The sequence below is a fragment of the Pelodiscus sinensis genome, chromosome 3 (genome assembly GCF_049634645.1).
Source record: "Pelodiscus sinensis isolate JC-2024 chromosome 3, ASM4963464v1, whole genome shotgun sequence".
NCBI lineage: Eukaryota > Metazoa > Chordata > Testudines > Trionychidae > Pelodiscus > Pelodiscus sinensis.
In genome coordinates this window covers 149,972,675-149,999,499 of record NC_134713.1, presented here as the reverse complement: position 1 = coordinate 149,999,499, position 26,825 = coordinate 149,972,675, and the positions used below count along the sequence as shown (strand labels likewise).

At 43.8% G+C, this 26,825-nt stretch overlaps 1 protein-coding gene across 1 annotated transcript in view; it reads left to right on the top strand.

The window, feature by feature from the left end:
- The first annotated feature begins 528 nt into the window (after positions 1-528).
- LOC102451796 (usherin) overlaps positions 529-26,825 on the top strand; it is a 265,927-nt gene continuing 239,630 nt past the window's right edge. Inside the window, exons 1-4 of the mRNA XM_075925195.1 lie at positions 529-645; positions 1,344-1,972; positions 17,901-18,235; positions 22,262-22,384. Coding sequence (XP_075781310.1) covers positions 633-645; positions 1,344-1,972; positions 17,901-18,235; positions 22,262-22,384 — 1,100 coding nt within the window. The 5' untranslated portion in view covers positions 529-632. The remainder of the gene's footprint in view (positions 646-1,343; positions 1,973-17,900; positions 18,236-22,261; positions 22,385-26,825) is intronic.

The window sequence follows — 26,825 nt, the reverse complement described above, 5'->3', positions numbered from 1 at the left end:
ACAATTGAATATGGAAATCTGTATATGCTAATACAGTAAAACATATAACAGTCACCGATTACAAGAGCTGAATTTTAAACCATTTGGTATTTGAAACTTACAAAAAGCAACCCCACAAATAGCAAAGCTATTTTAAACAATTATGAAATCCAAGTATATCTTTTTATAAGTTTTTTCAATAAAATCTAATGTTCACAGAAAAATCTCATAAATGTCAAAATTGCTGTGGGCAGAATAGAGGGAAATAGTATTATCTTGATCTGCTGTAGCAATTTATAGATTTCAGGATGTGGTTTATAAGAATGCTAAATGTTCTGGAATTACAGCTGTTACTGATCAGTGATTGAGCCAGATTTGTGTTATTGCACCATGTTCTTGCTTGTACCTAGAGAGCAGTAAAGCCTCAATATAATAAAAAGCACCTGCATTTTAAATGAAATTTCAATTGAAAAACTTAACAGCCCTTCAAATTGCAGAATTTAACGCAGCCCAGTAAAGCTTAAATAACACTTTGCCTCCACAGGCTGAGGGTTTTGCATTCAAGGTGACTTGATTGTGTCGCTTGGTGAAATTATTTACAATTAAGGAATTTCTCTGGAGGGCTACAGAGTATTTGCTGTTCCACAACACCTATGCAGGCATATGGTCGGTCTTTTTCTGTATTCATGGAGGCTCCTGAACCTTTATGATAATTGAATCAGTTAGAGTGCTGAGTGGAGCAAGCATAAAACCTGTTAACCTAAAGGTCAGATCTGTGCATTGTTTATTTATCAGTAGGTGAAAGAGCTAAATCGGCAGCTTCTGTCACAGTCACAGTAAAAAATCACCTATAAAATTAACAGGGAGTAGATAAATTGCAAAAAATGGATTAGAATTATAAACAGAATGAACTAAAATATTGGCTATATAATGAGAGTTGCGGAAGAGGTTTATTGAGCTGTAAAATATGCAGCTTTGTTATGACTGTTATTGGTTGTAATTAGTAGCTGGTGCTCTAGAAAATATCAGCAAAAGCTAGACCTATGGTTCTAAACTCTTATGCGGTCTTACATTTTCCCTCCAGGTTAACAGAATTCAACATAGTATTATTGAGAGATCGGGTTTGCTTTTGTGTTTGGGGTATTTTTAATAAGCAACCTGTCATTGAAAAGGACTCCATACACATTCAGCAGAGCCTTTTAAACAGTTGGGCCTACATTCCAAAGGGGAATAGAATATTCAGTTAATCTAAACCTCTTTTGTCATCTGAGCCTTGTACTTTCCCTTGATTGCTAACTCTGCCTTTGATAAATACAACTTTTGAGATTTTTTTAATCTTTAAAAACAATTTTTTTTTATTATAGAGCCTGGTCCTATAGACCCACCATTACTATTGAATGTTAAATCTAGGAAAACAGACATCATCTGGCAGCACCCTTCAAAGCCAAATGGCAATATAATTCATTACAACATTTACCAAAATGACCAACTGCATGCTACGGTGGCAGGAACCTGGTCTAATTGCACTGTATATCACCTGCGTCCTTACACGGTCCATCAGTTTCAAGTAGAAGGCTGCACCTCCAAAGGATGCTCCCTTTCCCCCAAGGCCCCAGCTATACAGACTCTCCCAGATGCACCTGAAGACATCCCTGCTCCACAGCTATATTCGGACACACCAACATCCGTGTATATATCATGGCAACCCCCTGTTCTTCCAAATGGCGTGGTGGAAAACTTTACAATAGAAAGAAGGGTGAAAGGAACAGAACAAGTGTCTACTCTCGTGACTCTACCACATAATCATTCCACAAGCTATGTTGACCAGAGTGCGGCTCTTAGCCCTTGGAAGGAGTATGAGTACAGAATACTGGTGAGCACCCTTAACGGAGGTACTAACAGCAGTGCTTGGACAGCAGTTACCACCAGACCTTCAAGACCTGCTGGTGTTCAGCCACCTAAAGTAGAGGTGCTGGGGCCCGATTCGGTTAAGGTAGGTTTAATTTGTGTTATCTGACAATTTTTACATATTTTCCATGTAAGAGTGTGTATTTGACAGGGACAACTACTGGCTGAGCTAATAGATTTTATTGCTGGTGGGGGTGGATGAATGTTAGTTTTGAGCCAGAGATCAGATACTATCTTTCATTCAGCTTCAGTTTGAGACACTTTCATTTTTCTTATGCACCTGAAATATTTGGATTATCGCAAAAGGGATATTTAGTTTTCATCATCTAGTCAGACTTAAATAGTCCAGGAAACAAATTACAGAAAAAAAACTCTGTAAACTTCATTAAAATACTAAGAAAGTTACAAGTTATAAATATTTACACTTTTAATAAAGAATCACAGATCCTTTTTCTAGGGAAAAGGAAGTAAAAGGCTAAGGAAGTAAAAATAACAGCATGAATCCTCCGAATTAGGAAACAAGTAGCCTGACAGGACTAGCTAGGAAGTTTTCAATTATTCACATTGTTCAATTGGGAATGAGCTCTAGAGGACAGGATAACTACCATTGTTTTGGCTTGCATACAAACTTCATTCAAGGGAAATTAGTGTAACCAAACAAGAGGGATTTTTGTAGCTAAGAAGCCTCTTTTGTGTAAATACACACATGCTTCCATGGATTCAGTCTTGTACTAATGCCAAAAGTATTGGTACAGTAGCTTGCTCACTAGAGCACAAAACAAAGGACATTTGCATAAGACTGAAGTTCATCTGTTAGAATTATGGTTTTTGTTTAAAATGTATTTTGTTTCAAAAGGTAAATATAAAGTGGAGTTATCCAGGCAGCATAAATAGTTTGAGGATATGAATTTAACTGCTAATTTTTCCATTCTTCATCCAGAATATGAAGCTTTGATAAGAGTTATCCACTTTGAAACAACGAAACATGAGTTGTTTAAATTATATGTGAGCATCTACGGAATAACATGTTACCATTCACATTAATATACTGGTTATCATAAGAATGAATAATGATTGACCACTGCTTGGATTGCAAAGTGCTGCCATACTCTCTTTTAAGAATTTGTGCTGCATATTTTCAGGTGATTTCAGAGACAACTATGTACATTTTTAAGACACATCTTAATGATCAACACAATTCATAACAAACGATCCTTTCATGGATTTGCTAGGAATAGGAACAATAAGAGGGAGTAAAATATATTGTACAGGCAATGGTTGTAATTCAGCAAGTTATTAAGCACATGCCTAACTTTGACTTAAGTCTTTATAACAGTAAAATAAGTCGCTGCTTGCCTTTCATGCTGACTCCAAGGACATAAAGTTATACTCCTTTTACATTTGAAATTTCTTTTTCCATTATAGATTCAATACATTCCATTCCATTTTTAAAAATGTATCAAATTATTATTGGTCCTGTTTGTGATTTTCCTTGGAATCTAAGGTACTCACTAATAAGAAATTGAGTCTTCCTCTGTTTCAAATCCAAAATATCAGGGATCTACTGTTCCTTAAAAAACATTTAGATAAGTTCTCTCGTTGAGACCCAAGTTTGATAGCACACACCTGCATTTCATTCTGTAATAATTCAGTTTCAATATAAGAATACTTTTTCAGAGTTTGGTGACTCATCAGACAGCTCAGTTGGGTATTTATACCTTCTTGCTTTCCTAGGGAAACAACACTCCTGGGATCTAACAGTAAGCAAACCCATGCCAGCATGTCTCACTGAAACAGAAGATTCACTGCAATGCTATTTTGAAATAACTAGGGCTATTCCAAAATAACTTAATCCACATCTACATAGCAGGCAGATATTTTGAAATAGTGTCAAAATACTGTCAAGTTGGAGGACTTCTTATCCAATTCCTGTTACCCTCATGGTATGAGGAATAAGAGAAGACGGAGGAAGAGTGCTCTATTTCAAAATAAGTATTGTGAGACGCTCCCTATTTTGAAATAAGCTATGCAATTGATGTAGCTCAATTTGCGTACCTTATTTCGAGTTAAGCCCTGCTATGTAGACCCCTAGTCTCTCATTAACTTTCTCAGCCCTTTAAGGTCTATGTTGTACAGCCTCCTGAATGAGCTGGGTGTATTTTGTGCCAGTTGCTGCTATAGCAGTCTCAGGCTTTCTTTTTCTCTTTGTGAGTCTATTGAATCTTCTGTTTCAGTGAGACATACTGGCATGGGTTTGCTTACTGTTAGATCACAGGAGTGCTATTCCCTGTTTCTGACTTTAAATCATTATTTCAAATGGAGTAGGTCTAACTATGAAAAATAGTCAATAAAATGTAAACGTTCATTATGAAAGATGAAACTTCATTGTGTACGTCTTTTCAAATACACTTGTGTGTGTGTTTGTAAAATCTCTCTCTTAATCCTTCTGAGTAATGTGACTCTTGCCCTGTACCAGTGCTGTGGTGAATTCTTCGGAACCTGGCTGCCTTTTGTGTTAAACACTGTTGAGTTTAGGAGAGTGGAATAGGTGACATAACACAACACAAGTTTTCCACACACAAGACAGAGTCATTCAAGATCTGCTGATTCATACTGGTCTTATTTCTTAGCTGCAACATTATCTGCAGTTCTCTACTGAAGAATACTGTCGAACCTCTTAGGGACAGAAAGCATTTATCACAATATTGCCAAAAGAAATGAAGCAAAATTGTGTAATTAGATACTTGAAGAGCATGCCGCAGTAAATAATTCAAGAGAGCTTGGGCACATCAAATGTTGCTTGCACAAAAAACAGTAGATTTGTTATATCTAATTTAAGGCCAAGTCCTGCACCAACTGAAATAACAGACTAAATGTGATAGCTACTCATTCCAGCAAATGTTTAACATTTAAATACATTTCGGCAGTTGGTGAGTGGTAGACTCAATCTATACAGTTTATAAGCCTACTGTTGTCAAATGTCCAAACTTACCACAGGATTGCTATCTGAGAGACCCAGAGGCTTCTTGCTCTCTGTTCTCCTTCAGAGGAACACATTTGCTGAATGTGGGTGGGGAGGAGAAGGCAGAGATGCAGTTCAGCCCTTTCATGCTCCCACAGCTTGCATAGTGGGGTTAGCACACCAATAAACAGCTTTGTCTGTTGACTACTTTAGGATTTTCATGTAAGCATGGGAAAGGTTTGAAGCCTCTCTGTGACCATTACTGTTGTAGTGAGGTCATATCCTAGCTAGGTGGAGGGGGAAAAAAGGAGGAAAAGCACTTTGGCATGAAGTTGACTTCTGCACCCTTTACATAGCCTCCCGCCAAAACCAACCCTCCTCTGTGCAGCAGAACCACACCAGTTTTGCTGCCAGGTGCACAGGCATGGAGATTGGTTCAGGACTTGTCCCTGAAGGATTGCACTGTATTCTGAAAAGGGGTAGGTGAATCTGGCTCTGATAACTTTACCTTGGTAAACTGAGCCACAAAATCTTCATGAATACTGCAGCAGATTAATGCTCGAAACATGCTTGTGCTGTGTAAGACTCTTGTCATATTAAATATCTACAGTGGCAACTCTTACACGAAGAGTGGAAAATAAGCAATCTCTTCAGAAGTGAACCAGCATGAGACTTTAATTACTTCTTGCCCTAGAGAGAGCTGTCCTTCCAGGGTAGAGCTGAAGGTATTGTAGAAGGGCACGGTGGGAAAGGTTATATTGAGAGGCTCTTTAACTGAGCCAAGGATGTGAATCAATAGAGGCTTTCAGTTGTCAGTGCAACCAATCCCTAAACCACGAGTGCAAATATTTACTTAAACTAGTAAAAAAAGAGAATTTATTATAAAGAGAAACATATTTCCATTCTTTTATTTAGTCATAAAATCAATATAAATGATTTTGTGATGTGAAGAATTCAAAGTGCTGTAACATGGTAATCACTGGAGTAGACAGCTTATTTTCATAGGCGTAAGCCTTCATTGTACAAAAAGGGAAAATGTCAGTACCCCATCCGCTGTCTTGGCATAAACACTTCTGATGCTATATATATTCTTTTTTATATTTAATTTTAATCAGAATGGCCTTATGCCTCCCAATATCATTCTGCTTGCTTTCATTTGTGCAGAAAAAAGTGTAAAGGTGCTATAATTTTTAAATGATGCATTTCCGTGACACCTGCATGATATTCTTTAATATTTGCTGAATTGATAATGTTCATGCGAGCAGAGTATACTGAGCAATAAACTGCTTTTGTGGCTGATTAAATGCCAAAGTGACGTGGAGATATGCAGCAACTGGAAAAGTCATTTATTCAGTGTATTCTAGTGCTGTGAACATTATTCCTGTTACACAAGATTTGCTATTCACTATCTTACAGAAGTGAAAAAGAAATTGGTTCTTTTCTTTTGAGGGTTGCAAATGCTGCATGCCTCATTCTCACTCCTGGTGGGAGAGATCCAGGTTGGATATTAGGAAAAACTATTTCACTAGGAGGGTGGTGAAGCACTGGAATGGGTTACCTAGGGAAGTAGTGGAGTCTCCATTCCTAGAAGTGTTTAAGTCTCGGCTTGACAAAGCCCTGGCCGGGTTGATTTAGTTGGAATTGGTCCTGCCTAGAGCAGGGGGCTAGATTTGATGACCTTCTGATGACTTTTCCAGTTCTATGATTCTATGACTCTTCATGGTGGCATGGCATTGGGGAGTGTATTTAGGTTGATCAGCTTGAGAAGAGTCCTGTTTGCACAGTGAATAATGGTTTAAGGGAGTACTCTGTGTGTATAAAGAATTAAGAGACAGGACACATTGAATTAGATTCCCCATTTTTGTTAAATTATGTTTTCTTGCACTAGATTTCACCCATCTAACTTGCAGTAGGCAGGGGTTACAACTGAGGATGACAGTTTTAACCCCTACCAGAAGATTCACAGGAGATCTGCAAGTAGAGGCTTCTGTGAAAATGTAGCTGCCATCTTGGAGGGCTTTCTGGCTCACTCTAAAAGGTGGTATGGATCCTGTACTTTGCCCAGTTCACTATATCAAAGGGAAGGAATAATGCTGTGCTTTTCTGGCCTGAGAAGCTGAAATTCTTGTCTTACAGCATAGTTGATAGTATAGCTTTGGAATATTTTTGCAATCAGGTAAAATCCCTTCAAGGTAAAAACTCTGTCCCCTACAACACACATTTCTTTCCTCCAAATTAGATCTCAGATGCCAAATGCAGAGAACAATAACCCATTCTAGTGCCAAATATACAGCTCCTCCTTTGGTAGAGGTGGCTCTCTAGCATCCCAAAATGGTTCATTTTTGCCCCACCCCCCCTGAAGAGCACCCTTTACCCCCAAATATTTCCCTGAAGGAAGGGTGTAATCTTTCTTAATTCATCTTATAGTTCTCGTTCGTTATTTGTCTGTCTCTTCTGTCTCAGCCCCACTGCCATCCATCTCTACAGACTGGAAGTAGCTGCAACTAAGAAGGTAGATGCTCTCCAATTGAGACTGAATAGTGAACATTTGGTCTGTCCTCTCGAAAGCAATCTTCCTTTGCACCAGGGTGACCCTTCTTTACTACATAATGCTTCACTTTTTTAAAGTAACCGCTTTTCTAAGGCTGACTACTTGGTTACATTCATATAATTAAACATAAAGAGAAACAATTATTATAATTGTTGTTCTTTGTTTGGACTTGAGGAATTTAGTGATCGGGACTCTTAAAATTGCTGCTGTTCTGCAAACAGTCCTGGAAATGAGGATCTCAGTGAAGTTAAATGCTTGCTACAGTTAGACCAATGTTAGTCAGTCCAGTTACAGCTGGCCTATATAAGTGAAAGACAGTTCTTTTTCATATCATGGAGTTACAGTTGTATTATGGGGAATTATCTTCCCGTTCAGCTTGGTGCCTGGCTCTAAGACTCCCACCATCCCTTGCTGGGATCATTGGTATGAAGTGCTAAGAGAAGTCCATTGTATGGGGATTCCAAAGAGGAAGCTGGCTCCTGTGGCCAAATTATTAAAATTACATTGTGCCAGTATCTCCCACTAACTGACTCTTCAGTGTTTTACTTCTCAGATCACTTTGTGCCAGATAAAAGCTCTCATGGTCCCATCTCCCATCCCTCTTAAGATCCCTGTCTACCACTGCTTCATTCTCAAATTGCTTCATCCTGCAGACTGCTGCAAAGGTCTCTGCTGAGCTCCACTAGGCTAAAGATAATAATAATCACTTGGTATCTACCCTTGTATGTTACCGGGTTAAAAGAAGATGCAACAAGAAGACCTACAGGTGTCATCTTGGGGGGGGGGGAACCCTACAGGTCTGTTCCAGTTTTACATAGGTGTGCCCTGTGCTTTGGGGAAATGGTTAAAGAACCATCAATCCTTGTGTGAAGATTGCCTTGTAATGCTGCTAAGGTCAGTGAGACCTTGGTTTATTTGCCACACAAGTGCTGCTTGAGCAAGTTGAGCTACTGTAACACCCTTAGGAGCACTCTTAACGTGTACACCTGAGATTTTTCTACATTTCAGGGTAGTGATTTCCTTCACAGCTTGCTCATCTGGGGCATGCCATGCAGTAGAGTGACTTGGAAAAAACTAATCAGAACCTAATCAGCATATTCCCCTGCATTGAACAATATTAGTGAAAAAGTATCAGGTTCTGTAATAGTTATATATGCTCATACAGAAATGGTATTTCCATTTCTCTAGTTTTCAGTGTAAGTGCTTCTCAGACCATTTGTACGGGCAACTGATCATTGCAGACTTGGTCCTGCTGCCTTCGTGTATGTGTAGCTCTGACTGAAGTGAATGGAAATTGTGTGTGCATGAGAATTAGAGGAAATAAATGAAAGTGAGTCAATTAAATGGGTGGGATTTCTGTAAAAAAAAAAAAGAAAGTATGGCTGTCTCTGTACCTATAGAAATATAATAGATTTTATTGGAGAATATTTATGGAGTGGCTGATTAGCCTCTGTGAACTAAATACATCTTGTTCAACACAGCAATCCATTTCTCTCCTTTAATCATATTATTGGAGGTAGAATAAAAGAGCTGGATCATTCAATCTGACCAACAGAGTAATTTCAAAAAAGTAAGAACTTCAGGGTATGTCTACACTACCCCCCTGTTCAAACTAGGAGAGTGATGTAGGCATACCACACTTGCAAATGAAGCCCGGGATTTGAATTTCCCGGGCTTCATTTGCATAAGCGGGGAGCCGCCATTTTTAAAACCCTGCTGGTTCGAACCCCGTGCAGCTTCCTATTCCGAACTACCGGTACACCTCGTTCCGCGGGGTTCGAACCAGCGGGGTTTTAAAAATGGCGGCTCCCCGCTTATGCAAATGAAGCCCGGGAAATTCAAATCCCGGGCTTCATTTGTAAGTGCGGTATGCCTACATTACCCCGCTAGTTCGAACTAGCGGGATAGTGTAGACATACCCTCAGTGTGTTGGTCTGTCCTTACAAGTCTCGCTAATTACCAGAGAGAGATGCATGTTATTGGATGTACTGTACCCTCTTAGACTGAATCAGGATAGATTCCAACTCCTGACACAATTCCACTTTAGTTTTCTTATAAATGAGGAAACAATTTCTAGTGGAAAACTTCCTCACTGTATTTGTTACGAAGTGGTAACATAATCCAGTGGTTAGAACACAGGGCCAGAAATTAGGAGAGCGGGGTTCTATTTACCTATGTCTTGCTATGTGATATTGGATATGACCCTTAATCTTTCTGATTTGGTTCATCTCCATACATATTTTAGAGTGTCTGTCTGTCTGAGTCCATCTGTCAGTTAGCCTGTGTGTCTGCGAGTCCATTTGTTCAAGAACTCCTCCTAAACACTAAGAGCTAGAGCTATCAAATTTGGTATGCAGCTTCTTCTTATCCTACCTTAAAGAAAGGTCAGCATTTGGTTATGCCAGAAAAACATGAAATCCCTGGAATGGGACTGATTTCCATAACATGGAAAGGAATGGGGCAGAGAGTAGAGATGTGATACTCACAGTGGTCACTGGAACATGGGGAGAGAACACACACACACACACACATACACACACACACACACACCTCTCCCATGTGGATGGGGTGACCGATTGACCCGGCCTGTATTGCTGGCACTTTCTACCCTCCATGTCTGGCTGAGCCCCCAGGACAGACTCATTTCTTCTGGTACCTGGGGTCATGTCTTCCTGAGGTAACACATGGAAAAGGATGTAATAATATGAAGGAACAGTGAGGCTGGAGGGTGGGCATGAAGTGGTATAGCATGGAGGGGAGAGCAGGGGATCAAGTAAAGGACTGATGGGTGAGCAGCAAAGGCAACAAGTCACTCATTGCCATCTGGCACCAGCTCACACGCACCAGCCACTGCTGCTTGCAGCTCGCAGTCAGTGCTGGACAGAACTGGGACAGGGGCAGGGTCCAGCTGACTGACAGCTGGCATGCAGCAATGGCTGCACTGATGGGCCATCGGGGGAGTGGATGGCCCTGTGCACTGCAGATTTGTCTCTCCACCATCTTTGCACACTCACCACCATCAGCCACTGGCTCCAGACACCCCTCCAGTCACTGCTGGTGGGTGGACAGCTGGCAAGCAAGGATCAGGCCAGCACTAGGACCCACCAGTACTGATGGGTAGAGGGGAGGAAGAAAATACAGGACAACTTGCCCATTTATAAGAGAAAATTGGAACACCTGGTCACCCTAGGCTTCCTCATCTGCACCCTTTCTCATAGCCTCCATGGTGAGCTACAATGGATATAAAAACGACTGCTGTTTCCAACATAGGCTGAACTCTTCTGCTCTCATGCAGAAGATTCTGACCACAGATTCAGGGTAAAGAGGAGAGAAGGTCCCATAGTTTCATAGTGAATATAAGCCAGGCTGGCTCTGCCTTCTTTATATATATCACATAGTTCAGTCAGTCACTTGACCTTGTCCTTGATTTGTTATTGACGCGTATAGGCCACTGCTTTTTATGACAGAAAAGTTTGCCTGGAGTGTAATTGCATTGTATATTCTGCTCCATCCTTCTTCCCAGGTGTCATCTCTAGTTCAAGACAGGCCAGCTCCCTAATATACATGAGCATTATCCCAAATTTAAATCCCTCCTTTTTCTTCCATCTTGATTTTAGATAGACTGGCATCCCTAATAATCAATAAAATACTGCTCAGAGGGAATCGGGCTTGGTGAGACTCTGACTCAACTTGGTTTTTCATGCTTCTGAGGACTAACATCATTGTGCCTGGTTTGCAATGTTTCACTCTCTTTGCAATTTGCATTACAAGATAAATTACCTACTCCAATTTAGACAGAGGTGGGATCTTATTCACGTATTGTACAGCATCCAGCACAGTGTCAATACCTAACACATCGTGTAGAATCACATTTTAGAATTCTTTCATTTTCAATAGATAGCACCCCATCAGGGTGAGATTCAGATGCTGACATGTTAGGGGAGCAGCTGTTGTTCCCAGGCGTTCATAACCTCCCATCCCACCAAGGGGTGGGACGTAGCACTGCTCCTGTTTTATTGAACGCGTTTTGTTGTGTGCTGCTAAAGGATTTGTTAACAGTCCGAAGTTCAGCCATGACACACTAGCAGGAGCCTCACCTGCACCAGAACCAGGCTCCTGTCAACCCGCTGAGCACAGCTGGCCCTGATGGAAGCTGTCAGATTGTCTGCACCATCTGATTGGCTGAAGGAGACAGCAGGCTGATACTCAGCTCAATGCAGCAGCAGTCCAGTGGGTGCTCAGTGCCTGTTGCCTGACTTGATCCTGTCTCTATCTCCCACCCGAGCCTGCATCTACTTCTGCTCCACCGTCTTTGGGACCTCCGACTCCCCAGCTCAGACCCTCAGCTTCGCCTTCTGACTGTGATCCTTCAGCTTAGGCTTTGGTTTCTGACTCCCAACCCCAATCTCCTAGTAGACCTTCTGACTGTGATTCTGGGTTGAGCTTTGGTGTTCCTCTCACAGTGACAATCTTTGACTTTGCACTAAGACCCACATCATCTGGATTCAGCTCTGTTAGGCCAGACTGCCCATGACTCAGTCATGGTACAAATTGACCATTCTGAGGTAACTTCCTGTTAAAGAGAAGTCCTGTTAAATCCTCAGTGTCACCAAAGGTATCATGTACAGTTCTTCTTTTAGAAGTCTACTTCCATTAAACAGCCCAGACTAGTCAGTCCTTTGAGTGCTCATTTAAGACAGTTAAGGTTTAACTTTGCTAATGACTGAAAATAAAGCATTTGAATAAAACTTATTCAATTCTTATTTAGGCAGAACTTAAAGTGAAATGCAGACTTGAGAATTGAGTCCTGAATTAGTTACAAAATATAATTGTGGATGAGCCCCTGAGTCTGGCATGCTGCCTCCTTCAGGGACAAATATGAGTCTCACGTGGAATGTGGACCCCCCCCTTCTTCTCTCACGCACAATGTATCTGATCAGTTGTGCTGTATGGTTCATGCACATGAGATTAAATGTTCTTTCCGGGACATGGGAAATTACAACACAAAATTTACTAACCTGGCTGTTTTCTACCTAAATTTTAAAATGAAACCTTCAAGTTTTATATTATCCATACTCTTGCACTACTTAAATACAGAGAGAATGTATATCAACTCTCCCAGAAAGAGATTTGGCTTTTTTGCATAAAGGAGGAAAGTAGTAAAAGGTCTTTGAAGTAGATCAACTAAGAAAGATGCAAAATCTTCCTCTACCTTCAGGCTGTGTCTAGACTGCATCCCTCTGCCAAAAGAGGGATGCAATCAAGCACTTCGGAAGTGCAAATTATTTAAATATCCCGGGCTTCATTTGCATACTCACATTATGATGCTGTGCCGATCAGGCTCAGTGTCGAAAGTGAAAGTAAACTGTAGCTGCGGTTCTGCCGCATTACCGCTGACAGTACGGGCTTTTCCGGCAGATCCTGTACTCATTTTTTACAGGATCTGCTGGAAAAGCCCCGTGGTCGGCAGAAACGTGGCAGAACCACGGCTATACTTCACTTTCACTTTCGACACTGAGCCTGATCGACACAGTGTCGGAATGTGAGTATTCAAATGAAGCCCGGGATATTTAAATCCCAGGCTCATTTGCACTTCTGAGGTGCTTGATTTTCATCCCTCTGTCGGCAGAGGGATGCAGTCTAGACCTAGCCTCAGTTATCTGCTAGCATTGTTTGGCTTGTGATGCTATCTTCATTTCCTTAATGAAGAACCCACTTTTCTGTCCCTCCCTTTTCTGGAGCTGAATTGGGGTGGAATTGGTTTCTGGCACAAGTCAGAACAGTGACAGAACCAGCCTAATTTACTCTCTAAGGCAGGGGTTTGCAACCTATGGATCTGGAGCCAAATATGGCTCAGTATGGCACCAAACATTGCTCTTTGATCATTCCCAAAATGCATGCAACTTTTTAAATTAACATGAAAAATGAATTCAAAAATTTAAAAACGCATTATTACTTATGTAGCTTGAATGCATGTGTAAGAGAGCTACTGGGTCTAAAGGCAGCACCCCCTTTTGGCTCAATGGGCCACCTGTTCCAGAAGCAGTTCGCCTTGGCCTTCTCCTTCCCCCTGGCCCTCCCCTTATTAGTGTCCTTCTTAACAAAATCCACAGTTCTGCTTGGGAAGAACCATCCAAGCCTTTAATTAGGTCCACAACTTTCCAGCAAATATATCAATTATCTTTTCCCTCCCCTCCCCACTTTTTTCAACAACCAGAGTGGGATCGGGAAGGTAGGGGGACCCGGGCCCGCCCTCACCACCGGGTCCTGACCCAGGGCCCTAAGGGTAGGAGAACACACTCCCTCCACCCCTATATGGTCGATGGGGACCCCGCCTGTAACACGCTGACCCATGGGCCTTTTAAGACCCTGCCCTGGGTCCCTTCCTACAAGCTGTGCTGCACACCTCTCTGCCAGTCTCACCTCTCCCACCAGTCCTCCACCTTCCTTACAGACAAAGATTCAGGGACCCCCGTGAGATGCTCCCCGGTCCCGGCACTCTCGAGGAAGGGGCCGGTTACCTCTCCTCCCTGGCGTCTCTGTGCCAAACCTCCTCCTCCCTACTCAGCAGCAAGCCTCCTTTAAAAGACGTGCTGCAACACCACGGTCCGGTCGGCGGTACAGTCCTGCCCCTCCCCTCTTGCAGGGGGACGGGATGTAGGCCTTGTAGTCCTGGCATGCCGATGCCTGCACACGCCTCACACCGTGGTATTGCCTGTTGGGGCAGCATCGGGCCTGCTCACCAGACGAGCTCGCTGACCCCCCCATGCCATTCTCACACGGCCGCATCTCAGCTCCCTCCTTCCCCCACTGGGGCAGTGCCGCTGGAGTGCAGAGCCTGGAGGCGCCAGCAGAGTGTGCGTGAACCTGAATTTGACCAGTTATGATGTAAATTTCAAAGAAATGTGCAAAAACATTCATCAGCAGAAGTTCCATTAAATAAAGTCTGTGGCTGTGTCTACACTGGCAAGTTATTCCGGAAAATCAGCTGCTTTTCCGGAAAAATTTGTTAGCTGTCTACACTGGCCGCTTGAATTTCTGGAAAAGCACTGACAATCTAATGTAAAATCATCAGTGCTTTTCCGGAAAAACTATGCTGCTCCCGTTTGGGCAAAAGTCTTTTTCCAGAAAACTGTTCTGGAAAAGGGCCAGTGGAGACAGCACAGTAGTGTTTTCCGCAAAAAAGCCCGTATCGCGAAAATGACGATTGGGGCTTTTTTGAGGAAAAGCGCGTCTAGATTGGCCATGGATGCTTTTCCGGAAAAAGTGCTTTTCTGGAAAAGCATCCTGCCAATCTAGACACGCTTTTCCAAAAATGCTTTTAACGGAAAACTTTTCCGTTAAAAGCATTTCCGGAAAATCATGCCAGTGTAGACGTAGCCTGTGAGTATAATGTTTCATTTATGCTATTGTTAATCATTATGTCAATTATCAATAACATTACATTGTATATTTTCAGTCATGCACATGGGCATTTTTATATGGCTCTTTGTTAACCACTTGTTCTGAATTTTGATGTAATTTGGCTCTTTGGTTTGCAAAAGTTGCGACGCCTGCTCTAAGGGCATGTCTATACTAGGAAATTATTTTGAAATAAGTTAAATCAAAATGAGGACTTTTGAAAAAACAAAATTTAAATAGCATGTCCCCACTATGGGGGAGCATGGAAATTGCTCGGAATTATTTTGAAATAGCGCGTCTACCCTGATTGGAGCTTGCCTCAGATTTAGAGCCCCCAGAATCACTCGGGGAGGGCACCAGAGGGGTGGATACTTCCTGTGGCTGCTTGGTCAGGCAAGCTATAACATGTGCTTTCAGGGGCTCCTCACTACAGCCATGTCTCATGTGCTGCTCCACCACTGCCTGCTCCCTTGTGGAACACAAAACCTAGCCAGTGCGCTCTGTCTGCCCTTGTGGATGCTTTAGCATTGACACCATGGAGCCAGGGCTGCTCCAAAACAGGGCCAAGCTCATGGGCCTTGTGTGGCACCTCATGGTGCAATTTGTCTAGACTGCCCACCTGCTGCTCCAGCCTGCAGGACAACCACCAGCCTGAACTGGAAGACCTCTCCACCCATGTCTTGGCACTCCTGCTGCAGCAAATGCCCCTCATGCCCCTGGACACCATTGAACTCCACTTCTGGCAGAGGGAGACCAGTTCTGACTGCTGGGACCACATTGTCCTGCAGTGATGGGATAACCAGCAGTGGCTCTAGAACTTCCACATGTGGAAGGCCACCTTCCTGGGACTCTGCAGGGCACCTGACTGCAGCCTGACATCCATGTGCAGAAGGGCTCCATGGAAGTTCGCCATGCCAGACAGCTACTGCTCCTTTGGGAACCAGTTTGACATGGGGAAGTCCACCATCAGTGCCACTCTCCTGCAAGAAGCCAAAGCCATCAAACACATGCTGCTATGTAGGGTTGTCCTCTGGGCAACGTGGACACCATTGTGGATGGCTTTGCCGCCATGGGTTTCCCCAACTGTGGAGCAGAGGGCATAAATGGCACCCATATCCCCATCCTGACCCCCAGTCATCATGTATGTCTACACTACCCCCCTAGTTCAAACTAGGGGGGGTAATGTAGTCATACAGAGTTGCAAATGAAGCCCGGAATTTGTATTTCCCGGGCTTCATTTGCATAAAGCCGGCCGGCGCCATTTTTAAATCCCGGCTAGTTCGGACTGCGTGTCGCGCGGCTACATGCGGCACGAACTAGCTAGTTCGGATTAGGCTTCCTAATCAGAACTAGCTGTACGCCACCACGAGAGAGAGTGCTACTGGGGTCTCCTCATCTTCCTCCCCTTAGCAGATTCCCATGCACAAGGTCAGTGTCCTCCAAATCACCACACTGGACCAGGAGCGGATGAAACCTGAGTGTGGACATGACCCCGTGCCATATGTGGCACTGCTGTGTGGTTTCATGACCTCAGACTCCTTAGTGGTGGCTTCTTGTGGGAAGGTGTCCCACCGTGGAGGCTGGAATAAGGCAGGTTTCACCAGAAATCTTGTGAGATCCTCGATGAGGTCCAGGATCTCCGCACTAGTCTAGGCCCATGTCCTCCTGAGTCCCTGGCCAATGGCAGCTGAGGGTGCTGCAGGAGTGCTGGCAGCCATGAGGGGCTCAGAGGGAGTGCTGGCGGTCTGCCATCACTCCCTCTGCTGATGCCATCATGGGGCTGGCAAAGCTCTCCACATGCCATAAGCTCTTTTCCTGCAGCCTGCTGCTTTAAGCTCTGCAGGAGAAGTGGAGCAGTGGAGCTGGCAGGTGTGGCCACAAGTGCAGCTGTGAGAGGCCTCTGCAGGCCAATTATTTTGAATTAGCAACACTGGAGCATCCACACTAACGATATTTTGAAATAACAATTTTGAAATAAACATTATTCCCTGAGGAAAACAGGTACAAGTACAGATTTCAAAATTACCAGCCCCTTATTTTGAAATATGGGCTTGGTAGTGTGGACGCTCCACTTCTTATTTTGAAATAAGGAAGGTTATTCCGAAATAACTCCCTAGTGTAGACCAGGGCTAAGGGTCCCTGTATATAGTTGATAACGGTAAGCCAGCCAGGCCAGCATAACACTTTCATCCTAACAAAGGAATCAGTTTCCTCTTGAGAAAAGCTTACAGTCCACTTTGTACTGTTGCAGTGGAGCAAAGAGGATTTAGTCTGAACCTAGGGCCCATTATTATCTCTATCTGCCTGACACTAGTCTGTGAATTCACAATGCAATCTAGCTCCTATTGGAATTAGCTTGTCCAATGAGAGTTGGTTCAGTCCCGCAGAGTGAATACGGACAAATCTATGTCAAGTTACTAATTAATCAGGCAAAAACAAAAATTATTCACACCACAAGTTAACAAGACTGCAAGAAAAATAGGAATTGTATTTTGTTTTGTTTAAATTTGTTGTCTTGTTAAGACCAATTTACATGTAAAACAACAGATGTAATGTGAAAAGCAGCATGTGAATATAGTTACAACACATTATTGTAGCTTTTACTGAAAAATCAAAACATTAATGGGTATGGGTAGATGATTTCTTTTTGTGCCTTGGTAAGTAAAACTATGAGCTTTTACTGATAGCGTACATAGCAGAATATGGTACACATAGGTACCACCAGTACATTACAATACAAGTGTGTGTATGTGAGTGTGTGTATGTATATAAAATAGTAATTAATCCTGCATTACAATAGTATCTGAGCACCTTGCACTTTTTCCTGAATTTATCCCCAGCAACCCTATGAGGCAAGAGAGTATTATCCCTATTTGACAGATGGGAGGTGGTTTAAGGTTCAGAGAAATTAAGTGGGTTTTTTTAAAGCAAAAACTGCATAGAAGAATCTGTTGTTTGTGTCTCTGAATACCTACCCCAAGAGACAGGCCCACAGTCCAAGTCTCTTAAGTCTCCGATTTGTAGGCCCATTTTAACTGTGTTATTTCTGCATTGCCATTGCGAGTGGGTCTGACTCTAAGAATGCCTTTACTTTCTCAGGTGTCTTGGAAACCGCCTCTCATACTGAATGGAGAAATGCTTAGCTATGAGATCCGCATGCCTGACCCTCGAATTACTATCAACAGCAACATTTCATCAATGCAAAACCACGTGGTGACCAATCTGATCCCTTTCACAAACTATTCTGTCACTATCGTCGCTTGTTCTAGAGGCAATGGTTTTCTGGGAGGCTGCACAGAGAGTTTACCTACATCTGTGACTACCCATCCATCAATTCCTCAGGGCATTAGCCCCTTGTCAGTGACTCCAATAAGTGAATCATTTATTGCCATTTCCTGGCAACAGCCCTCTAGGCCCAATGGACCACATTTGAGGTGAGGTATAGCAATGTGTAACTTAAGGGTGAATAACACTGGATTTGTATCTTCACAGGAGTTCTGGAAATGTGCATGCCCCAAAATGGAATGTCATACCTCTGGAGATCCATGAGGTAAATGTCATTTCCACGTTTAATTCACAAGTGAGACCAGAAACTTCCTCAGCTTACCCATGTCCAGTCCAGAGAGCACACCATGAACAATGACAGCTCTGTGCCATGATTTCCCATTTTTTTGGCTTCTACAGGATCTGAAAAAAAGGGAGAGGAGCTGGCACAGCTCATGCTGTGCTCTCTGGGCTGGATTTAGGTAAATTGAGCACAGCTCTAGTCTCACTTGTGAATTAAACACGGAAGTGACATTTACCTCGTGGTATGGCTGAAAGGAACATCAGAACGTTCCTACATTCTCCTGAACTCAGCCAGCAGGGCAAACCATTTTGGATTAATGTTTGAGTCAGCATTAATTTCTATAGGTTCTGCCTCTACTCTGTAAAAATCCAGTGGGTTTACACCACAGAAAAGAAGGGAACCCTTTGTAGTTGTCAGTGCAGTGTCATCCAAGAGGCTAAACAAAAGGAGGGCAGAATACAATGCAAATCCAGCTTTAACACATATAACCCTGAACTCCCCATGCATCCAGAGTTCCACGCAGATCTCAGGGGAGTCGCAGATTTTGTGGGCTGAAACACCAGCCAATATTTGGTGGTGGTTTGTGGGAACAGACCACCCCTTAGGGAAGAATTAGGAGAAAACTCAGTGAGTATAAACTCAGGGAGCCCCTGTATTTGACATCGGTTTTGTCTACCCAGAGGAAAATAGGATTGTTTATGATTTGGTAAGATGAAATGTGACTGCTTTATGTTGTGTTTTGTTCATGGTGGTATATATCTATTATGTATTTGAAAGAGTCAGTCTCGCTCTCCGTCCATCTGTTTGTTCAAGAACTCTGTTTGGCACTCAGGGCTGCACCCTTCCACGCTGCCCCATCAGTGTATACAAACTCAGATCTGGAGAGTTCTGGGAGAAAGAGGGGATGTTCTAGCTCTATGTTCATCAAAAGATTGCTCCAAAGGCTGTTAACATGACTATGGGACTTTCCATTGATTCCAGTAGCTTTTGGATTAAGCCTCAAATCTTTGACCTCACATTCTTGCCTTTCAGGAGGTTGTACCAGTTCTGCTAGTTAAGCAATAAACCATAATTAAGTTTCAGAGGGGTAGCCGTGTTAGTCTGAATCTGCAAAAGCGACGAGGAGTCCTGTGGCACCTTATAGACTAACTGAAGTGTAGGAGCATAAGCTTTCGTGGGCAAAGACCCACTTCGTCAGATGCATTTGACGAAGTGGGTCTTTGCCCACGAAAGCTTATGCTCCTACACTTCAGTTAGTCTATAAGGTGCCACAGGACTCCTCGTCGCTTTTGCATAATTAAGTTGTAATTTCACCAAAATGTTCTGATGACTTCACCTCCCCAAAGAAATTTTCTCATCAAGGATTGTCAATGTTTGGGAATCCAAGGAGAAAATGTAACTGTTTTATTAGACAAAGTCCTGGCACATTCTGTCTAATATAATTCAAAGGCTAATCATGAGAAATATTAAAATCTTTTTGAACATTGGATGGTGATGGACTGTAAATCACATTCACTGGCAGCTGCTGCTGCTGCAGACGTCTTGCTCCATCAAGCCATATTGAGCAGCTGCTTTCGTGGGGTTTCTGGGTGGGAGCATCATGGCACACTATTCAGGAAATGAAGTTTGCAGATGTAGGTCATGTTGAATTACTTCAATCATCAGTGGTCAAATGGCCATGTTGTCAACGCTACAGAAATGTTCATTGCTTTTCAAAGGTTTTGAATGTCTTTATGTAATAGGGTTCATTCAGAAATAGTGTGTTCTAATTAAGTATTAAGAAAGACAGGAAGGAAGCTGTGAAAAATGCTGTGGTGTAATAATATATGCCTGTAAAAATGTGCTAGGTGGGAAGCAAAATATCGAATTCCTCAATGCATGGACTAGTTTGTGTGATGCCCTGTGCCAGGAGAATGGAGGATGTCAATTTCATTTATTTCATAAATGGCAAAGCATGGATTCAATTCAAATATCCATCCCTGCATGTCCTCCTGTATAACTCCCAAGGCAACCTCACACAGAAAGGAGTTCTCACCTCTTCCAAGTCCTGCTTGCTCTCCTCTGATCTTCTGTCTTGTCCCTGCCCTAAAGGAACCAGGAATCTTGCTCCTTTTCTCCCCCCACTCATCCACAATTTATTTACCACTAGAAGATTTACCCATTGTTGCTTGGGTCCTCAACTCAATCAGGCTGCCCTGGGAAAAGAGGACTATCCCAGACCTCTCTCACTGCAGCAGCTTAGAGCCAGGTGAAAAGCGCCTCTCCATGGCCACTGCAACTTCATCAGGCACAGCCAGTAAGGGGTATATGTCCCTCAGCTGAGGCAGATCCAGGTTCGTCAGCCCCCGGAGCTCCTCAGCTAGAGTGAGGAATGTAGCAAACTATGCGCATTCCTCTCACTCCATGATGAAGGGGAACAGCCAGCAGTGGCTAGAGGTACGAGGCTCAGCTTTCGGGGGAGCATGCCCCCAACCAGCCCCTTTCACCTGCCTGGTGATTCTGATTCTTTTTTGCATGGTTTTATGAGAAGCAATCCCATTCCAAGCACAATCAAAGTAATACACATTCTGAATATGAAGAAGTATACTGAATTTGGTCCTAGTTCTTACCATTTAGGAGTTCTTGAACAGACAGACAGGCAGACACACACAAACTCTTAAATTTATAGTAAATTACTCAGGTTTGAAGTGTAGCTATTATTTAGGTTTAAGGTATAGCAGCATGTAATTTAAGGATGGATAACACCAAGTTTGTATCTTCTCAGGAAATGTGCAAATCCCAGTACAGGGAGTCCCCGACTTACACGGATCCGACTTATGTCAGCTCCGCACTTACGAACGGGGCTTTTCTCGCCCCAGAGCTCGCGGGCGGCGGGACCGCCCAGAGCGCAGCGGTCCCGCCACCACGTCCTCCGGGGCGAGAAAAGCTGCTCCGGGTCTCCCTGGTGTGCTGGGGGGGACTCCCCAGCACAGCATGGAGACCCGAGCAAAGCCGCACAGGCGGCGGGGTCCCCCGCCTCTACAGCTTTGCTCCTGTCTCCCTGCTGTGCTGGGGGGGACTCCCAGCACAGCAGGAAGACAGGAGCAAAGCCGCAGAGGCGGCGGGACCTCTGCGCCTCCGCAGCTTTGCTCGGGTCTCCCTGGTCTGCCGGGGGGGAGGGGGCGCAGCTAGTGCACCCCCCCCCCAGGAGACCAGGCTTTTGTTGCGGGACATGTGGGGTAGAGCAGCTGGGGTGCTGCCGGGTTGGTCCTGCGGGGACCTACCCGGCAGTGCCCCAGCTGTTCTGTCACAGGAGTCCAGATTCAGCCGCTGTTGAAACTGATCAGCAGCTGATTCCAGGAAGCCGGGGGCAGAGCAACTCTGCCTAGGGCTTCCTGTAGTCAGCCGCTGATCAGTTTCAGCAGCGGCTGAATCTGGAGCCTGTTCCGACTTGCATACAAATTCAACTTAAGAACAAACCTATAGTCCCTATCTTGTACGTAACCCGGGGACTGCCTGTAATAAAATTCTATAGTGACTTGGTACTTTTGAAATTTGTGTTAGACTGTACCTCATTCAGCCAGAAAAGACCAGGCTTGCGTAACTTAAGATGGATCTGAAATGTCTTCTCATAAACCTCAAACACTGTGACAAACCCTGGCTAGTTGCAGAGAAGGCAGTTGGTTCAATAAAATGGTCATACATTAAAACTCTGATTCTTTTTTCTTTCAAAGTATATTAAGTAATTGAGTGTTTTACACCTGGAAACATTAAAAAAATTATCTGCAAAACTTTACAGCTGTAAAAACAAAATAATGTGAGAGTTTAAAAAAATAACAAACAATCCCCCCTAATTTTTGTGTAATAACATTAGTTGAGATAATCCCAGTGTTCTGCTTGTCTTTTGTGTTAGATATGAGCTCCTGAGACGTAAAATCCGGCAACCACTTGCATCAAATCCCCCTGAAGATTTAAATCTGTGGCACAATATTTACTCAGGAACTCAGTGGTTTTATGAAGATAAGGGTCTTAGCAGGTGAGATTACAAAAACTATAAAAAAAACCAAATGCTGGCACTTTGTATAGTGTATGTTCAATAGTTCAAAGTGTTCCTTGTGTCTTTATGTTGTGAACGTATTAGTTGTGTAATGAAACATTCTCTGTCATGTTGGCATTAACCATTCTGACATGCATGAGTTTATTTTCATTTTGTCACTCTTGAATCTTGCACATAGTATCTTGCTGTAAAAGATCAAGTGAAACTGACTATATGAAAGGAATTGTGAGCTTTTACCTGTTCATACAGTCAAACCTTTTACATCCACTGTAAATGCACAGACTGAGTGAATCACTGAGAAGTTCTAATTCAGATGGATTAAAACTTGGTGTCAGAGCACTATTTTTCAATACTTTTTTAAATTGCTAACATTGATTATTGTCTCAATATTTCCAAACTCAGCAACAGATATGGAAAGCATTCCTAGCTCGAACTTAAATACAGCTTTGTGGTGACTATTTCAGTAGTCTATGCTTATGTCATGGATCCATGTAACCTGGTCCATCCCCAACCTGCAGCCAGTCCCTTGGGAGTGACCCTATTAGTATGCCAGTCCCACATGGCCTACACAGTTCTCTTGGGACAGGCCTACAGCCTTTACAATTCTCAAGCTATGTCTTTTGGTGGCAGAGAGACTTGTTTTTCTCTCTGTAGCTTCTTGCAGCAAATCCAGCCAGGCCAGACCCCTGCAGGCGGCTTGTGTTGTACCCTTCCAATGTGCAATGCCCTGAGTAAGTATTTGCAGCAACACAAGGCAGCTTTTTCTAAACAAGATAATTTATTTTAATCACCTGGGTTGTAGAATCTTAAACCATTAGATTAGCATACAGGAGCAAAGAGAGAAGTCCAGCCAAGCTGCTGTAAAATCCATCTTGGCTCTCTCTCTAGGGAGGCCTACACATGCAATGGTGTGGAGAATGTCTGTACTCTACGGCTGTGTCTACACTGGCATGAATTTCCAGAAATGCTTAAAACAGAATCGTTTTCGTTATAAGTATTTCCAGAAAAAGAGCGTCTCCATTGGCAGGATGCTTTTCCGGAAAAGCATCTGTGGCCAATGTAGACACGCTTTTCCGGAAAAGAGCCCCGATCGTCATTTTCACGATCGGGGCTTTTTTCCGGAAAAGACTACTGGGCTGTCTACACTGGCCCTTTTCCGGAACAGTGTTCCGGAATAAGGACTTATGCCCGAGCGGGAGCAGCGTAGCTTTTCCGGAATAGCGGCTGATTTTGTACAGTAGAGCATCATTGCTTTTCCGGAAATTCAAGGGCCAGTGTAGACAGCTCGCAGCTTATTCCGGAAAAGCAGCTGATTTTCCGGAATAAGTGGCCCAGTGTAGACACAGCCTACATGTGTAGACCTACCCAGAGAGAGAGCCAAGCTGGGTTTTACAGCAGTCTGACTGGATTTCTCTGTCTCTGCTTCTCTATGTCCAGACACCAAAGCGATAAGGTGCCATGTGGCTCTGAGCTGGGTTTAAGACACTTGCCCAGCTAGCACAAGTATAAATGACCTTGTGTAGGGTAGGTGCTGCTTAGGGGAGTAGAGACATGACTAAACTGTAGAGTATATACCCTATGCATTCTCTGAAGCCGAGTAGTGCTTATACTATCCACACTGGAACTTTTAGCAGTGCAGTGTCTCACTGCCTCCTCTTTGCCGGAGTCTTTCTCCACTGCATTGAAAGACATCGGCAGGGGGCAGTGATGAGCTATGCACTATGTTAGTGTTTCCCAACCTTTTTTATACAGTGGACCGGCAAACCCATTCACCAACTTTTGACAGACTGGCAACGTTGTATTTGCATGCTTGTGTAAATCATGAATATGAATATATGGAAATAGAATGTTACTGGTCTGCCAAAAGCCCCAGCCCCCAGAGTTGCCATGAACAGCTGGCTTCAGCTCCAGCCATCACCATGTGGTGGGTGGCTGCCACAGCTGAAACTGGCAGTTTGTGGCAGTTCTGGTGCCCGGGGCTGGGGTACATGCTGGTCCCCTGAGCCCTCCAGTGCTAACCCTAACCCCTAGAGCCCCACCCCACCCCTCCACTACCCCCAGCACTAGGCACTGACCCCATAGTCCCCTTCACCCATTCCCCCCATTGCCAGTCTCCCACCCTCAGACCCCCAGTGCCAGCCCCCATCCCAAAAGCCCCAGTGCTATCCCCCCACCTGTTAGTGCCCCCCATCTCCAGACCCCCAGTGCCAGCCTCCTTTTTGCAAAGCCCCACTGCACCCAATCCCTCCAATGCCAGCCCCCATTCCCAAATATTAGCACCATCTCTAGAGCCCCCCACTGCTAGCCCAGCCCCCAGATTCCCCCAGTGCCACCTCCACACTCTGAGCCCCCCAGCACTAGCTCTGCCCCCAGAGCCTCCAATGTCTGCCCCACCCCCGTCATCTAGCCTTGTGCTTCCTCCCAGACACCAGCTGAGTGCTGCTGCCCAGGTTGCAGCTGCTCTAAGGCTGCTGTGCTTAGCTCCATGCAGCCCTTCCACCATGCAGCAAACCGCTCTTCCACATCCGGGCAAAGATCCCAACCTTGCCCGGCACTATTTGGCTTAGAGGCAGAGCAGGGCAGAGCAGCCACAGTGGAGTGGAGTGGAGCGGAGGCGCTGGGTGATGTACCCAAGGCCCAGCAGCCAGTGGTTCGTGGCCCAGCACCAGTCTGCGGACCAGTGGTTGAGAACCACTGCACTATGCACCACAGTGAGTGTGAACTCAGCCTGCTTTTCAGTGCAGCGTGTGCCCTACATGCCTCTGCAAGTGTTAACAAAGGGTCTATCTCTCTTCCTCTGGGCTTGTCAACACTTAACAGTGCTGCAGGAGCACAGTTGCAGCTCCTAGAGAAGATGCTACCTACACTGACAGGAGAGCGTCTCCTCCCGGCCTAGGTTCTCCCCCTCCCTGAGACATGATAGCTATGTCCAGGGTTCCTTTTGACATAGCACTGCCTACAATGTGATGGTCAGTATCACTGAGTCACTCAGGCGTGTTGATTTTCCACTGTCCTGAGAGAGTAGTTATACCAACATTATGTGCCTAGTGTAAAATTTCTGCCTTAACTCCAGCTCAGAATCACATGGTAACTCTTCCCTTTGGTCTCCAGCCCAGGGTTTTGCTCTGCTCCCCTGCAGCAAGTAGGGAGGAAATCATCTTCCTTTTGGATGCTAGTCAAGGAGGCTGACTGCATTCCAGCCACTGGTGTTTCTGTTCCCTCTGGATATGTCTACACTTGCACTCTCTTTCGAGAGAGGGATGCAAATGAAGACATTTGAAATTGCAAAAGAAGCGGGGATTTAAATATCCTGCGCTTCATTTGCATATTTGCATTATGGTGCTATTTCAAAATAGCACTATTTCGAAATAACAGATGTTGTTAAGACTTGGTTATTTTGAGAGAAAACTCTTCTTTCAAAATAACCCTTATTCCTCAAACAGTGTGTCTAGACTACTGGATTTTTTTCAAAAAAACTTCCCCTGCATCTAGACTGCTGCCACATTCTTTCAAAAGTAAATCAAAAGAACGTGGCAGCTTTTTCAACCGCGGAAAACCTCGTTTTATGAGGAAGAACGCCTCTTTTTGAAAGTGTTCTTTCAAAAAAAGGTGCTATGTAATGCAAACTGTGCTTTTTTGAAAGAGAGCATCCAGACTGCCTGGGTGCTCTCTTTCGAAAAAGCGGCTTGCTTTTTTGAAAGTACTGCTTGTAGTCTAGATGGCCTTTTTTCAAAAGAGGCTTTTTCAAAAGTATCTTTCGAAAAAGCCTCTTTCGAAAGATGCTTGCTGTCTAGACGTAGCCACAATGAGGTTTACCAGTTATTCGAGAGAAGGGTTTTCTCTCGAAATAACCATGTCTTAACAGCATCTGTTATTTTGAAATAGTGCTATTTCAAAATAGTGCCATAATGTGCATATGCAAATGAAGCATGGGATATTTAAATCCCAGCTTCATTTGCAATTTCAAATGTCTTCATTTGTATCCCTCTCTTAAAAGAGAGTGCGAATGTAGACATATCCTCCGTGTCATCCTCTATTCACAAGTGTAGACTCAGGCCTGCTGATAGAGTTCATAGCAATGCAAACCCAAAAGGGGAAACTAAGGCATGCATAAGACTCATAAAAATATTTCCAAAATTCTAGCATTTGTCACAACTTCAACTGAAAGAGCTGTTAGATAATGGTAGGGAAAAAGGAAAGATGAAACCTGGGTTTGCTTCTCATTATGCTACAATCTTATTGCATGATCTTTGATAAGTCACTTCACCTTGCACATCAGTTTTCCCATCTCTAAAATGAAGATAATATTACCTGCCTTTGAACGGTATTTTGAGAACCTTCAGTAAAAGCTGCTTGTTGCTCCCTAAAAGGATTCACCATGGATGAGTGTGTGTCATAGGCAAAAGTCATAGGGTAGCTG